The sequence below is a fragment of the Schistocerca cancellata genome, chromosome 4 (assembly GCF_023864275.1).
Source record: "Schistocerca cancellata isolate TAMUIC-IGC-003103 chromosome 4, iqSchCanc2.1, whole genome shotgun sequence".
NCBI classification, from domain to species: domain Eukaryota; kingdom Metazoa; phylum Arthropoda; class Insecta; order Orthoptera; family Acrididae; genus Schistocerca; species Schistocerca cancellata.
The window spans coordinates 843,607,414-843,624,837 of NC_064629.1; the positions used below are offsets into that span (position 1 = coordinate 843,607,414).

General features: G+C 38.6%; 1 protein-coding gene across 2 annotated transcripts in view; it reads left to right on the plus strand.

Annotated features, from left to right (window-relative positions):
* The window catches only part of LOC126184950 (talin-1), a 272,457-nt gene that overhangs the window by 150,051 nt on the left and 104,982 nt on the right, over positions 1-17,424 (plus strand). For both annotated transcript variants that reach the window (XM_049927624.1, XM_049927625.1), the window contains exons 9-12: positions 2,634-2,891; positions 3,706-3,782; positions 3,861-3,952; positions 15,361-15,449. In XM_049927624.1, the coding sequence (XP_049783581.1) occupies positions 2,634-2,891; positions 3,706-3,782; positions 3,861-3,952; positions 15,361-15,449 (516 nt within the window). The remainder of the gene's footprint in view (positions 1-2,633; positions 2,892-3,705; positions 3,783-3,860; positions 3,953-15,360; positions 15,450-17,424) is intronic.

Sequence of the window (17,424 nt, forward strand, 5' to 3'; positions counted from 1 at the left end):
TGGACGAATAGTGCGAGCTGGGTTTCACACGACCGTCTTTTTCGAAACCCATGCTGATTCCTACAGAGTAGATTTCTAGTCTCCAGAAAAGTCATTATACTCGAACATAATACGTGTTCCAAAATTCTACAACTGATCGATGTTAGAGATATAGGTCTATAGTTCTGCACATCTGTTCGACGTCCCTTCTTGAAAATGGGGATGACGTGTGCCCTTTTCCAATCCTTTGGAACGCTACGCTCTTCTAGAGACCTATGGTACACCGCTGCAAGAAGGGGGGGGCAAGTTCCTTCGCGTACTCTGTGTAAAATCCAACTGGTATCCCATCAGGTCCAGCGGCCTTTCCTCTTTTGAGCGATTTTAATTGTTTCTCTGTTGTCTATTTCGATATCTACCATTTTGTCATCTGTGCGACAATCTAGAGAAGGAACTACAGTGCAGTCTTCCTCTGTGAAACAGCTTTGGAAAAAGACATTTAGTATTTCGGCCTTTAGTCTCTCATCCTCTGTTTCAGTACCATTTTGGTCACAGAGTGTGTGGACATTTTGTTTTGATCCACCTACCGCTTTGGCATAAGACCAAAATTTCGTAGGATTTTCTACCACGTCAGTACATAGAACTTTACTTTCGAATTCATTGAACTCCTCTCGCATAGCCCTCCTCACACTACATTTCGCTTTGCATAATTTTTGTTTGTCTACAAGGCTTTGGCTATGTTTATGTTTGCTGTGAAGTTCCCTTTGCTTCCACAGCAGTTTTCTAACTGGGTTGTTGTACCCCGGTGGCTCTTTTCCATCTCTTAAAATCTTGCTTGGCACATACTCATCTAACGTATATTGTACGATGGTTTTGAACTTTGTCCACTGATCCTCAACACTATCTGTACTTGAGGAAAACCTTTTGTGTTGAGCCGTCAGGTACTTTGTAATCTGCTTTTTGTCACTTTTGCTGAACAGAAGCATTGCTGATGTGTGCACTTAAATTGTTCGCCACAAAATAACCATAGCTTTTTATTAAACAATTGAAAGTCCAGGTTGGAATATCAACAATATTATGAAAAGGATAGATTACTACTCACCGTAAAGATGACACATTGAGGTGCAGACTGTTACACATGAGATTTTGGTCAAAGCCCTCCTCAGAAAAGAAATGAAAGTGCACACACATTCACGTAAGCAAGCACACCTCACACACACAAGACTGCTATCTCCAGCCCATGCGCCTTGGTTGTGTGAATGTGTGTGTAGTTTGTTTCATGTTCTGAAGAAGGCTTTGACTGAAATCTCAGGGGTAACAGTCTTTTCGTTGTGCTTGTCTGTAACTCAGTGGGTCATCTTTAGGGTAAGTAGTAATCTGTCCTTTTCATAATATTGTTTGTAGCTTTTTGTTGTTATTTATTATGCCTGCAATGAAGATTGCAGTATATTGTTCATTATGTATCGTAAGTTATGGTTTGGTGGGAAAATATCAGTTTAATAATTAATGTTTGCACCAGTTCGTCTCTACACTCATTCTTTCGCATCATGCAGAGGTGCTTGATGAAGATTCTCAGAACTCCACTGTTGTTTCCTGAGTTTACACATCCGAACAAATGCAGCCATACTAAAAATTAAAAAAAATATCTGGTTCATGCAGAGACTACAGTAGCCAGCTGCTATACTGATGTTGAGCAACAGTAAATGAATTCATATGGTACCTGTTGATTGTTGTATGCAGCTGTGTGGGCAGACCCTACTGACACACCTGTCAAAATGGTTCAAATGGCTCTGAGCACTATGGGACTTAACAGCTGAGGTCATCAGTCCCATAGAACTTAGAACTACTTAAACCTAACTAACCTAAGGACATCACGCACATCCATGCCTGAGGCAGGATTCGAACCAGTGACCGTAGCGGTCGCGCGGTTCCAGACTGAAGTGCCTAGAGCTGCTCGGCCACACTGGCCGGCACACACCTGTCAGAAACGCTAAATAGTGCAATAATTTCATTGGACTTCCTTCTAAATCTAATATCTGCTCATCTAATTAGGTTAAAATTGATATGAGTTGTGCCAGAGTCTGAGCAACTGGCCGCAGTGTATGTGGTGATCGGAGCCTGCCTCCCCATAATTGGTTCCCATGCAGTCCCAGACACAGTACTTGCATTGTACTGGAAACACCTGTATTATATACCGAAACACTTTGAACAATCACTATTTTCCATTCCACAGGTGAAATGTGTTTATTCTGTCCAGAGACCTTCCCATTTGAAACACATGACCCTGTTTCTTTGTTAGGCGTTTGCTCCATTAATATAAGATATTACTCAGCAGTGACTGGTGTTTTCTGTTTAGTATATTAGAGAAATTAATTCATCCAGGGGTTTGTCAGAATATAACAAAGGAAAAAAGGGGACATATACAGACAAACAAATGTATACTGATGTGTTTAACAAAGATCAGACTGAAAGCCATTGCGAGCATTTTAATGTCATAAATAAAATATCATTTCAGCACGTAATTCATTATTATTTCAATTTTTATTATCTTCTATGCAGATCTGTTCAGTAAGTGTTGTATTTTGTAGAGGGTATTTTAGAAATACGTTTTTCATATAGAATGTTTCTTCATTGCATCATTATTTCTTCCTTAACAGGAGAAAATGAAAGGCAAGAACAAATTGGTGCCTCGACTTTTGGGTGTGACAAAAGATTCTGTACTGCGCTTGGATGAAAAAACTAAGGAGATTCTGAAGACATGGCCACTGACTACTGTCAGGCGCTGGGGTGCATCTCCAAATACTTTCACTCTTGATTTTGGTGATTACTCTGATCAGTACTACTGTGTTCAAACCACTGAGGCTGAACAGATTTTACAGCTCATCTCAGGATACATTGATATAATTCTCAAAAAGGTACAAGTTGTATGAAAAAGGAACATAGTAATATTATTGAGCTTAGAAATTTTAGATGACTAGTTCTTCTTTTGCTGCAGACTGATTTTCATTATGCCATTGTCTTTGAGATTTATATAAGATTTAATAAAAGTAACCAATAAGATTTAATGAAAGGATCCAATTTGGCACTTTCCTTTAAAATGTAGCTATATGTATTGTCTGATACTGAATTATCTAAAGGTTTAAGGCCAAGCAGGAGCTGATACCCAAATGCTTGTGGTTATTATTCAATTTTACAGCATCTAAGTGCTGATCTGAAGTAATTGGAAAGCAGAAATAAAAACGCTACAAATTTTTGCTTGGAGGCACTCGTAGATAGAATTTTTTGCGTTATTAATACCATAGCATTTCAGTATAAAATCTTGAATTTCAGTGACTATCCCTGGAACTTATAACTATCTTTTCCCACTTTGACATTATGAAGCAACATTATGCAAAAGTGTTACATGTTCCATTTGTCAGAAAGTACCGTGTTTCATGCTTCATGATGCTGGGAGGCGGAAAATTAACAGCCTAATGCAGGAATTAGCTTGTTTAAAGGAATTTTATGTGTATGTGTTCCCAACTATAAAAAAGTTCATTGATTTGTAATTAACTTCGGAAGTTTATATTGAAGACAGAAGTTGTTGTGTGTTCTGTCAATAATATGGTAACAGGCTAAAAGGAAAAGGGTAACAATATATTTGTAGCTGTAAAAATGGTGTGCTCTTAATTGGTACTATGCAATATGTTTTTTATAGTTAACTCACCAGTGCCTTTTCAATTTTTATAGAAGCAGTCAAAAGACCATTTTGGCATTGAGGGTGATGAAGGTTCAACCATGGTTGAAGACAGTGTTTCTCCACTGAAGTAAGTTTATCTTTGTAATCGTTGCAGCTCTTGTAATCTTAATTTTTTGTACACAATCTTATTTATGTCTTTTTACAGGGCTACTATCCTACAACATGAGACAAACCGTGTTGTTAAAGTTAACACTGAATCCTTGGCTAAACCTGCAGTCATTCGACCAGGTGCAGATGGTAAGTGTGTTACTTTTTTTAGTGTGACAGTCTAAATTGTGAAAGTATTTTGCTTTTAGCACTTCCTAGCATGTGGAACTTGATTAGTCTTTTCATTAAGTAATCTATGAACTCAGAAGGTGTTCCTATAAACAGCAAATAAGTGAAAAATAAAAGTTTGTGAGAAACCGACTTTTATGAACTGATAATATATATTATTAGTTTTTAAGTTTATTGCCGGTATCAGTTCATTAAGACCCTTGCAACAAACAATCAAAAGTCTTCACCCTTGGATTGAGTGGTCAGTGTTTCAATTGCAACTGCTGACCACAGAGAGAAGTTAGGTTGTAAATTCCATGTTTTGGGTTACCCACACAGTCAAAATTAGGAAATATCACAGACCTAACTACAGATGACAGGAGGAGGACTGCAAGTTGTAATTCTACACTGGCAGCAGTCTCTGCTATATAGGGCCTGCACAATGCAGAGACACTTTCCTTACGCAGTCTACATGGTTATCAACGGAGTGCTTGGAACACAATGGCAGCTATGAATTTTTACACTCTGGATGAGCAAGACTCTGGTACATCCGCATGACTAACTGCCACTCGACAAGTCCTAACTGGGCTCTGTCCATAATGTATTAAGAACAGGCAGAATCTAAGGACAAGCTTAACATTTATCTTTATAGTTGTGAGAATATTCTATTAATGGGAACATGATTGTCTGTTATTCCAGTAGAGTGATACCATACCTTTATACATGTAGATCTAATTAATAATTTTCAGATATAATACAGCTAACATTTATTAGAACTGCTGTTATTACTGTGGTGTCAACAAAGCCTTGGATTCATGTTTACTGCTTTTGTCTCAGCTTAGTTTTGCAGTAACTGATATGTCTTCTTGTTGTTGACTGGGGCCATCTACTTTGATTAAAGTCTCACTGCTGCTGAAAAAGACTAATATAGGTCTCATGGTATGACAGATGCATGGTTTCTAGGGAAGCGCACATACAATGAAAGAAACACAAAATAATGATTAGTAAAATATATTACTCAACTTTGGTAACACTGGTTACAGCAATTGTATACTGCAGGTGTAGCCTATCTGTCCTGTGTTGACTACAGTTCCATGAACACAAGTAAATAAATATGTCAGCAGATTATGTTTGAAGTGATCGCTGTATTGAACAGAAATCTACAGGTACCAGTCTTTGAATGCTGGCTCCTATTTTGACCAGAACCAAATTTGAAATCTTCCTACATGTCGGTCTGGGGGCCTGAAGATGGCACTGAGATTGGTAGCCCAATAAAAATAACAGCTTGGAAATCAGATGGTTGAAAGGTGTTTGATTTGACATTTGATATGAACAGCTGAGGGCCCGCAACCATCTCTGAAAAGATAGACATAGAGAGACAACTAAATAATGTTCTCTGAACTAAAGATGGAAGACAACTAATCTTTTGCCATGGTGTACTGTTCAGTAAACATTTACAAACTATCAGTACTCAGTTAAATCTCTAGGCAGGCGGTCTCTGTCCATACACGATAACTGTATTCACTATTCTGTTTCTGTTGAAGACTAACCACTGTCTGTCTATCCGCTGCTGTTCTCTCTCACACAAAGACTTGAAGACGTGATAAACGTTCTCCAGGAACTCCCCAGCAAGACCCAGACTGACGTACAACTTGCAACTCCCAACTTCCAGTCATGCACAGTGACTTAGTGCACATCGCTCTGCCTGGTGGTGCTGCTGCTCCAGGGGGCGTGATTCTCACAGGCATTGTGACTGGCTTGTGCCCAGCAATGTTCCTGCAGTGTGTCAACATCCATGGTACTTCTGGTACCATCTGTTGCAAACTCTTCTTGTGTGGTTTCTCAGTACACCATTCTTCTGATTTCTAGATGATTTCCTGTTGCAGTTGTTCTTCCTTTATTGTCCATTCTTCATTTTGTGTGTACCTATTATGATGGTTTGTGAATGGTGAAAATGTCTTTTACACTGAAAGTAGTCTGCTGTGTATGCCCTTAACTGGGTAGTACAAAACTATGAGCACCTTGTGGAACTTAGCCTGCTACAGTTGGGTTTAGGTTTTTCAAACTTGTGAATCTGAAGCTTGGCTCTACTTCATGTAGTGAGACTTCTGTTTATCTAAGCTCTGAATATGTTCTAACAATCACCATTGGACGTGAGAGTGGAACATCATATGATTCAGATAATGTGGGTGTTGTTTAACTTGCTTGGATCATAAGGATGGTGGAAACCTCAAAGTGAGCAGTATGTTGAAGAACCTAATACTTGTGTGAATGTGTACAAGTGAATCTATAAGGTAACACCTTTTACACTACCTATTAGCTCCAAACCTATGTAGTAAATGTATCCATCAGTGTTTCTGAAGTTTGAGTGGCCTCATAATTAATCACAATAAAAATAACAACAATAACAATATGAAAAACACCACCACTTTCATTGCCAAGAGTTTCACTGTTGTCCCCTTAAGGAGAAGATTGGGGGGGGGGGGGAGGAGTTGAAGTGCAGGAGTAAGTAAATGAAATGAATTGAAGCTCCAGTTACTTGCAACTTTAGACAATAGTGATAACGAATCAGCAACTCTTTCTGGTATGCCTATCTCCACTTAAGACTCTTTATGAAGAGTGATGCACTTAAAAGCTCATAAAAAAACAGCTACCTAAGCCATTGAAGCATTAATGAATTTGTGTAAAGGACGCAGTGTTTGTATTATACAAATGAATATGTAATCCACTGCTCTTGTCCACATTAAGACATATCTATAAGTGGTTATGAAACTCTTGCATACTAGAGTGGATCCTGAACTGGATGCCTGTCTTTCGTGAGCAATGTTTCTAATGACTGAACTGTTCAGGCACACCTCCTACAGATGCAGTCTGCTACATCTCTCCTACTTTCAAAATCTTGTAGAAGCACTCAAAATTTCCAGTACAATGGACTTGCATTTGGGAAATTCAATCAAGTCAGCTCACTGTGATCCAGGTTGTCATTATTTCCTATAACTGCTTAAAGTGAGTTTTGGAATGATTCTGTTGAGTTTCCAGTCTCTGTTTTTGCCCCATTTGGTCTGTGCTCTACCTCTTACAAACTTGTCATCGACAGTACGCTAAAGCCATCTCTCTTCCTTCTTTCTCAGAAGCTCCCCAGCATATCTTTGTGAACTATAACTCCAAGGAGAAATGATGTAACAGGGAAATGGGTGAGCTGCAGCCAAAGGGTTGTTTCTAGGATGTTTTCCACTTAGATTCATTCTCGTCTACAAGCAATTTCTTTCAGTTTGTTCCACAGTGTATGTGCATGTGAACATGGAATAAAAAGCTTTCACCAAAAATTATGACTCAATTACTGCTTGGAGACTAGAAACTGCTCAATGTGTTTTGGATGTCTGTCTCACCTGTTCCAGGGTCTAGCTCATTGAGAGCCACATATAATCAGAAACATGGTCTAAATGGAGTATTACTCTAAAGTCTTTCTCCAACACCGACTCATCATTTTACTTGCCTGCCATTGCATATTCTGTTTCATTCTTCATCCTAGAGAATCATCACTCTAGTTATCTCTTTCCAGTATGTGCTTCTTTGCCAGATGGATTGTTATCTGCTGGAAAACTGCTAATGGCATTTTTGAATCATCTGTCCTGTTACATGGCAAATGATTGATATATATCAACAAAAGCAACTGACCCAAAATGTAACCCTACAGCAACCCCCCCCCCCCCCCCCCCAACACGCACACACACACACACACACACACACACACACACACACACACACACACACAAACCCCTGTTACCCTGAAAGCTTTACACTGTAGTGATTTAGTAACTGATTTAGTTTCATCTTTGCTTGTTTTGTGTAGGTTCATGTGATGTAATTGTCTTTGAATATCAGCATTTAAAGAGTTGCGTGTATTTATGTGCACCAGTAAAATTTTGAAGTAACTTTCAGATTATTGGCAGGAAGGGAGTATTGAATATTTTTGTACAATTCTGGTAGTCCACTAACAGCTTTGTTCTCACACAAGGGAGAAATAATATGTTTATCCCCCGTATTCTGCCCTGGCACCCTATTCAAAATTGACCATATAGTTGTGGTTTTATTGTCAGAGGTTTGTATTCTCTTGGTGTAATGCATTGTTCGCTGCATTTCGTGTCTGGTGATATTCTTCAGCACTTTGCAATTCTTCTGTAGTGAAATTCTGTAACGAGTCTCTGACTGACATTTGTATTTGTGGAAAGAGCTGTCAAAAGAAGTGATCGAAGTTCTTAGAAGTGTATTTGTCATTCAACTTCGCTGTGTTGTAGATGACTTGCCCAGTTTCCCCTGTGAGATTGGCTTTAAGTGTCTGCTTTGCAAGTGGACCCATATTTTAAATTTTTTGTTTACTGCTTTCTTATGTGATTAGTTTCAGTATTACTACAAGTGCATCATGATCTGATAGGCCATTACTAATTTTTCTCACACAGCACCTGTCAACTAGGGAAAAATCTCAGAATATCCAGAGTGAATTTCCACTCTTCAGCAGGGTGTTCACTGTTTTGAAACTTCCTGGCAGATGAAAACTGTGTGCCGGAGGGAAACTCAAACCTAGGAAAGGTTTCAATTGCAGTCCAGCACAAAACTTTAATCCTCCAGAAAGTTTTTTTTCTATAAAAATATTGTCTGTGATTGTGCTGCCATTTCTATGAACTCTACTTGGAAGGTATACTGTCTGTACCACTCATAAGTTTCAAGTAAATCCAACATTATGCCTTTCTTAAGGTCTGAGCTTAGGTCAGTGTCAAGTCTGAAGAGGAAAACCCTGTAGTCTGAACTGGAGGGTCTGGAGACATAATTTTATGTTTTTTCCTTGAAAATTCACTTTTATGGACAATCTTCAAATATTTGGTCTTTGATATTTCAACTCTTTTGGATGGAATATTACATTTGGTGTAAATGGCCACTCTCATTCATCTGCAACTAACTCCTCGCTCAGAAATCCGGTAAGATGAACCCCTTCAAAGAAAGCCTTAGTATTTATTCACTATGTAAATGATGCTCTGACACACAAATAATTTAAGAGTCAAGATCTATTAACAGTTCATGTACTTCACCTCAAATTCCCCAAATATTTTGATGAAATAAACTCACTGCAACATATTATCAGCATTCCCCATTTATAGAACTATCTTCCCACGTGAAAAGAACATTCCTCAAGCAGGATTGCCTCCTACCAGACTTCATTCTAAAAATGGTGTATCCCTTCTACACATTTACTAATGCGATGGAATTTGGCCTTGATTGAGACCAGATCCACTTGCTACACTGTCACATATAAGCTTCACCAACCAGCCTTTCCCAGTCCTGTTCAGGTGTAGGCCATATCTAGTATAGATACTGTTAAATGGTACCAATGAACCGTGTGCCTTGTGAGCAGTGATCAGTGCCCTCTGAAGCCCCACAGTAACTTACTACACAGCACTGTCAAGATGGAGTTGGTTGTAATGCCGGAAAAGCTGTATGAAGTGAACATTAGTGGTTTGAGTTTGAGTAGCAGTCCTACCTGAGTCGCCACCTGTATCGTAAACCCTGCCACTACTAAGATGCTATTCCCAACCCCTGCCATTATCACTACCTGACACTCTCTAGCAAAGTCCTTACACCAAGCTCTAAGCTTCATGTCTTCTTACTGGGGCAGGCACTCGATTTAAAAATCTTGGTGACTTATTACTCCTCGCCTTATGTCTCCTGCAACTGCAAGCCTACACTGCATCCATGACTGTCATCTAGCAGCAGGTTCCTCTTTTTCTTTATATTTGTATCTAACATTAGCATCCTATCGACGTTGGATGTCTTCCGCATCTTACCTGCTCTTAAAACTACTGAAGCTCCTCTAGGCTGTCGTGACAGCTGGCTAAACCTATTCTCAACATTAAAAAAGAAATTATCACAGCCTGTTATCTTCCTATTGGGCTGACTGCCAACTACCTGTTCCCACTTCTCCATCCTCTCTCCCCGCATAGCTTCTCATTTTCTTGTCTAGCTTCCTCTAACTGTGCCTGAAGGGCACAAATTCTCACTTCCTGCTCCAGTATTAGTCTATTACTTCTACATGCCCTGTGGACCAGGAGACTTCCTCACAAGATTTTCCACTAGCTTTCTCCACTACATTTGCCCCAGTGAAACTACATGCTACTTAGTTCATAACGTACCCCGCAACTGACTAACCTATGACAAATCATTGTTCGAAACTTTGGACACAAAAACTGTCCTGTAGAATGCCAGTAACATATCTGCCTTATCTTCCTATAAACACCAAAAGCTTCATAACAGTTTGTAGCTTAGCCTTCCTCAGTTACAGAATGGCAAATGTAAACTACTTGAGCACAAACCGTCACAGGTATGTACAGACAAGACACTAACTCATAAAAAAATTCACAGTAAAGAAAGATATTTTCTCATTGTTAGTCTACCAAGTAACAAAATTTAAGTGACAGATCTTCTGATATAGAGCTGTACTGAAAGAAACTACTGAGCACTTGAAACAGTGCTCCTCTGTCAGTGAGCTGCACACATGTGAGTGCACGCAACCCACACAGTGAGGTGATGTGTTGCTGGTTGGCCAATTGTTAGTGGACAATGCCATTCTTCAAGGGGGTGCATTAAGAGGAAATTTGCCTTCCATAATAATCAGCAGTGTATCATCTATTGTGAGGAGTCCAGACCAGTACTGTGGATCAGCTTTCCATTTTCTGCTCATTTTCCAATCTCCTAAATACAGTCCTTCATCTACAGATGACATTGTGAGAGTGAAGGAATAATACAAATTTTAAATAGTTTATTGAAGGGACAGTTTGTGTTGATTTTATTTATGTGTTATGCCTGAAGCAGGTGTTATACAACTTCTGACTAGTATTTGTCAACCTCTAGAGATGGTATTTGATAAATCTTCTATAAAATGCTAGGCTGTGCATAAGTGATACTGAAGTAAGTGGGATAAAATCTGATAAATCCCACAGTCACAAAACTTACATTCCTCTCAGAAACCCTGTCTCTGTTGGTCTGTGTTCCTTCTTGTGGTGCAATAACTGTGTCAGTTGGGTGACTCCTAGGTTGTCCACTAATCTGTATGGCCAAGAGGGATTTCTCATTAGTTATTATCCATTTTTCTAGACATTGGATTTTAGTGTGCCATGTTTGCAGTATCATTTGCTTTTGTTTTATTTTAAGTGACTTGTGTTTTCAAGGAAAATTTCTCTACCCTAGTTGCCAGTGTGGTTGCTGGTAATGAAAGAATGAGGTGGCTTGTTGAGTTGAATGGATTTGTTGCATTTTCTTTTGTGAACTCAGACTGGAATATAGTTCTTAATTTTAGATAGTTACATCAAAACTCGCATGACTACAATCTCTGAAGAATCTTAAAACAAAAGCAAGACAAGCGCTCAGTGTACTTAAATTGCCTGGTTGCAGAATTTTGTATTCGGACCTATTATGCCTAATGTACTTCTATAAAGCCTCATGGCTTCACTGTATGTGGATAAATGTGACATTCTTACTTGAAAATTTTGGTTGCAGTGTTCCACAAGAGCATTAGACTCATCACTGGAGTCAACCAAACAATTCCCTTAATCAGCATATTCACTGAATCGTATGAGGCACCAGTTGCCATCTGGTGGCTCATTATCACAGCGTGATACCTCTAAAAGATATGGCTGGCTTCTCTGAGCACAGTTTTTAGCATTGATTCTCATGCTTGAGATCAGCAAGGTCTTTTACAATCTGAGCAATAGGGTACCTCACAGGTTTAGGAGTGGATGAAAAATCATTAAAAAAAGTGTCATCATGACACATAAAGATACTTAGAATAATTTTAAAAATTGTTACAGTGGATCATAGAATGAAGAGCCAGAACATCTTTAATTGTACTTCAGATGAGCATCATAATTTTATGTTGGTATGCACTAATGCTTTAACATTGGTTCCCTTGACTTCTCAGTTATGATCCTTTGCAACAAATTCAGATTTTGCTCCTCTAAGAAACTCTCTTTTTGCTGCTGATCTTCGTACACTCATTAGGCTCTGTGGCAGATGAGGTGTGAACATGACATAGGCTCCTTGCCCACTCTGATTCTCTCAACAGTCAAAAAATGCACACATTGGTGATAAAAACTTTTCAGAACATGCAAGACTTCCCTAACAGCTAGTCAGAAAATCATGTGTTAGTGGAAGTAACAATCTGTGGCTGTGAAGGACAATACATTGTGGTTAGTGAAACAAGTGATGCAACTGTGGTGTATCTTCTTCTAGCCATATTGTTAAGCCAAATTTCTTCAGACCTATCTTCATATAAGTTATAGTCATGTGACACAGGACTTTATACTCTGACAGGTAGACCATCAAGTATTCTGTTCTTCAAGTTTGCGTGTCTCAGGTTTCAAGTAAAGAAATTTTTCACCTTCATTATATGCACAGGTACTGATTGTATTGAGTGCCCTAATACCAACTACAAACCAACCTATAGATTTCCTTCTTCCTCAGAAGCTGCTTCTTATTTCCAAAGATGTTCCAACTGTCCATACTTGTCAATGTGCTAATTACTTCCAGCTGCTCCAAAGCTCTTTTACATAGACTTGATTGTAAATAACTTTTTCTCTGAGGGTCAGAATAAGCTCCAAAATGGGATCTTCAAATTACTAAACCTGCATACCACTGCTGCTTTCATTTCCCTCCACAACTTACTCCGTATGAACCATGTTACAGATAATACATACAAAAATGATTAGTGAAGAATTACATACTCTTCATAACAGAAAATGTTACTGCAAAAATTATTGGTAAATATTTGATGAACACAGAAGACAGGTAATGTGTGGTAATTGTGCCAGAGTCTGAGGAATGCAAGAGGAGAGTTCTGCTGCTTGAAGTGAGACAACATGTAGCTGAATGTTTGGAATATTTAGAGTATAGGGCCAGAATAACATTATAACATTTCTGGAAGAAAGGGATAGTTATCCAGGCAAGAAACAGAAAATATACGTGAACAATAAACAATAAGTAGGGATAAAAACACTGGTTTCATCAGATACAGCCGAAAGCGGTGGTGGTGGCGGTATTTTTTAAATGTTCAACTGGCTTTGGACATAGTAATTAAGCTTTTGTGGGCATTATACATCAGAATTCCTGATTATGAATGAATTCTTTCAGCTTAATGGTCACATGTTTTTAGAATGGGAAAGTAAGGAACTTACACTGTTGTACTATGTTTGATGTAAAACTAGTCATGATGATAAAATTGAATTAAGAGCTATTGGAGAAAATGGAATGTATAAAAATTCAGACTTTGGACAGCCTATTGTGATTTCAGTTCTTCCAGGTTTCAGTAAAGCACTCACAGTGAATTAAGCAATTGTGGTATTCAGTCTGCCATATTAGATATTTGAGAGCAAGAATTTACTTGCATATTTAAGGATCCCATTATTGATACAATTTTGCAAAAAAAAGTTATTATTTGTACTTGTGTTGTAAGCTGTTCTCATTCAGATGTTTATCTTTCCTTTTCATATTTAATTACAAGAGATCTTTTTTCAAAAACAAGTCTGGGCCAGTTTTTAGGTTTGTTGTACAACCAGAATGTTTATGCATTTACACTGAGGTGACAAAAGTCATGGGATACCTTCTAATATTTTGTCAGCCTTCTTTTGTCTGGTGTAGTGCAGCAACTCAATATGGGATGGCTTCAGCAAACCTTCTAATATTTTGTCAGCCTTCTTTTGTCTGGTGTAGTGCAGCAACTCAATATGGGATGGCTTCAGCAAGTCATTGGAAGTCCCCTGCAGAAATGTTGAGCCATGCTGCCTGTATAGCCATCCATAATTGTGAAAGTTTTACCATTGCAGGATTTTGTGCACAAACTGACCTCTCAATTACATCCCATAAATGTTTGATGGGATTCATGTTGGGTGATCTGGGTGACCAAATCATTCGCTAGATTTGTCCAGAATGTTTTTCAAACCAATCGCAACCCATTGTGACCTGGTGACATGACATCATTGTTGGGAACAAGAAAACCGTGACTGGCCACAAATGGTCTCCAAACAGCCGAACATAACCATTTCCAGTCAATGATGGGTTTTGTTGGATCAGGGGACCCAGTCCTTTCCATTTAAACACAGTCCACACCATTATAGAGTCACCACCAGTCTGCAGAGTGCCTAGTTGACAGCTTGCATCCATAACTTCATGGCGTCTGTACGGCACTCAAACTCTACCATCAGCTTTTACCAACTGAGCTGGAACTCATCTGACTAGGCCACAGTTTTCCAGCCTGCGGTCCAACCGATATGGTCACAAGTGCAGGAGAGGCACCATAGGTGATGTCGTGGTGTTTGCAAAGTCACCCACATCGGTCGTCTGCTGTCATAGCCCATTAACGCCAAATTTCGCTGCACTGTCACAATGGATAAGTTTGTCGTATATCCCACATTGATTTCTGCAGTTATTTCCTGAAGTATTGCTTGTCTGTGAGTGCTGGCGACTACGCGAACACTGCTGCTCTCTGTTGTTACGTGAAGGCTGTCAGCCGCTGCATTTTTCATGATGAGAGATAATGCCTGAAATTTGGTATTATCAGCACACTCTTGACACTGTGGATCACAGAATATTGAATTCCCTAAAGATTTCTGAAATGGAATGTCCCATGCATCTAGCTCCAACTACTTTCGCATTCAAAGTCTGTTAATTCCCGTCTTGCAGCCATAATAACGTCAGAAACCTTTTCACATGAATCACCTGAGATCAAATGGCAGCTCCAGCAATGTACTGCCCTTTTATATCTTGCGTACATGATACCACCACCGTCTGTGTCACTGTTCCATGACTTCTGTCACCTCAGTGTAGATTTGTGTGAACTATTAGATGGAGGAAGTTCAATTACTTACATCTTACAGCTGCTCAAATCTCCCTGCAACAACACCACATATTCTAGTTTTATGTACTGTGTTTCAGCTCATTTTAGAGATGAAATATTTTCTGTCATTGTTGTTGTTAGGTAATTCTAGATACAACCACTTACTGTGTGTTGATCTGTGATTTGAAGTATTGTAATATTAAGTCATATTGGAATGAAAATGTTGTCCATTTCTTTAATTACAAATATTAAATTAATTCAGATTGAATTTACATTGTATTTGTTAATTTTTTGTTATTTTTGAAAGACACTGACATTAATGTACACTGTATGGGTTTTTGAAGGTTACAAATTGTTTATTTTATTGTTAGAAAGACAGTTATAAATTGGTAACTCTTCATGTCTTGAGACATTTTAGATGCTTAAAATTGTTGTGGGAGGTATTTCCCCAAATCACATGTTACCTGGGATGACAAGTGTTGCTGTAATGGGTGTGTGGTGTGGTGTGCAGGTGCACGTCCTTATGGCACGGGCCACATTGCTGGTGCACAGCTGACGACAGTGAGCGGCCAGGTCAACCTGGCCCACGTGCCACCAATGGTAAGATGTGTCTCTGTTACTTTACATACACTCTGTTACATGTGAATGTTGTGAAATACATTTGTATTGAAAGAAAACCTATGTACATTCTCAGTGCTATTCAAAATTTGGTACTTCATGATGAGAGAGAGCTTCCAGAGCAGAACCTGGTTACCATTAGTAACATGTTAGTGATTAATGCCTTATTTTGGATGGAATTTTGACAAAATATACTGGAACATATGTGAGATAGACAGGACTACTGACAGTACATACACACATTTGTCATTCGTGTACACAATTTGCCTGACCCTGCTCCCCCCCCCCCCCCCCCCCCCCCACACACCCACACACAACACACACACACACACACAGAGAGAGAGAGAGAGAGAGAGAGAGAGAGAGAGAGAGAGAGACTGTGATGTGAGACTGTATTCCTGCAGAAGAGTAGTTTTTGGTGACTAATCTGTAATGTAATATAAAAAGTTTAGTCAGGAATTTGCTCTTCTTTAATTTGACCATGAGACTATAATTTTGATGTCATGTTTGTATTAATAATTGTTGTCACTGTTTTATAACAATTTTTAACTCGTCTGCAGTTGCAGAAGTCATACCTGGAATTAGTATTCTATTATATATTTTGTGAGTAGTATGCCATTTGGCAGTATGGCCTTGTAGGTCATTGGTTCTGCAATGGTGGTTTGAATGTCATTCACATTGCTGAAGTGTTGATGGAAGTTACTCAGAGTGTATGTAAAGTGATTTGTGTACGTAAATTTCTCAAGCTGCTGCAAGCCACTGACTTTCATGTGCTCCTCTTCAAGTTAAAAACTTAGTTCTTTTCTTCTTTGTTGCATGCCTCACGTTTCAATAGATTGGATGCCAGGGAGCAGAGTAGGTACATATGAATGGATAATTTATATTAAAAAAAAAATCAGTAATTTGATGTAACTACTTCTGGGAACAAGACATGTTTCCAGTTGAGAACTGTAGTAAGAAATGACAAGCAGTTTGGCTGGGTAGAGTTGTTATCTCAGACTTCCAACTTTTCTGATTCCTTGTGTAACACCAGTGTGCAGTATTTTTAACTCTTGATGTTGTAAACTTGCCTCGTCTCTTAAGCTGTTTTCATGCACATGGAACTGACACAGTCTGAAGTCTTAAGATCTCAACTCTACTCAGTGTAATCAGTTTATTGCTTTCTGATTCTTATTGTGGATTAGTGGTGACCTGCCTGTTTCTCTTCATTTTGGGTGGTGTTCTTTCTTTTCCTTTTTATTTTGTTATAAACATTCTCACCAGCTTTGAGCAGTAGTTGTCCTAATGTCAAGTAGACTTTGTACTTAATTAATCCTATTTTATTATTGCTATTCAGTGTTTTAAAAATGTGAAAGTAACTTTTTAAGAGACATTGAAAGAGTGAATATTATTTTGTTTGTCTTGATCTTTATCCAGAAAACACCCAGACAAAGCAGTTACAATGTGGGGCAAAACTAGTAGTTTCAAGTTTTTTCGTGATACATATATGATATGATACAAGAATTCATTTGTTCTAAATAGTTACTCACAAGTTAGACACCACTTCCAGCATATTTTTATGTTGAAATAAAATTTAGTTCCTTCTTCCAGTGCAGTCTGCTAGCTGTCTTGTTTTCTCAGAATCAATATAATTTTATTCTCAGATTTAGAATCTGTAGATGGACTTGGATGGTGTGATCAGTGTTCACAGTGGAATTGGAACCATTCTTTTGCCAGAAACTATTGAATGTACATGGCTGGATAGATGGAAGCATATAACTAGTAGCTGTAACATTATTGGCTGTCTAACAGTCTCACTTTGTTGATTATGAAAACTTCCTCTTTTTTGTGCCGACACTCATCATTTTACCTGTGACTATTCCTTTACTGTGATGGCACAATTTATGTTGCTGATATATCTGTGACAAGCATGTAGAATAAGTCTGTGTTTTCACCTTTTGGTTACAGCATGCTTTTT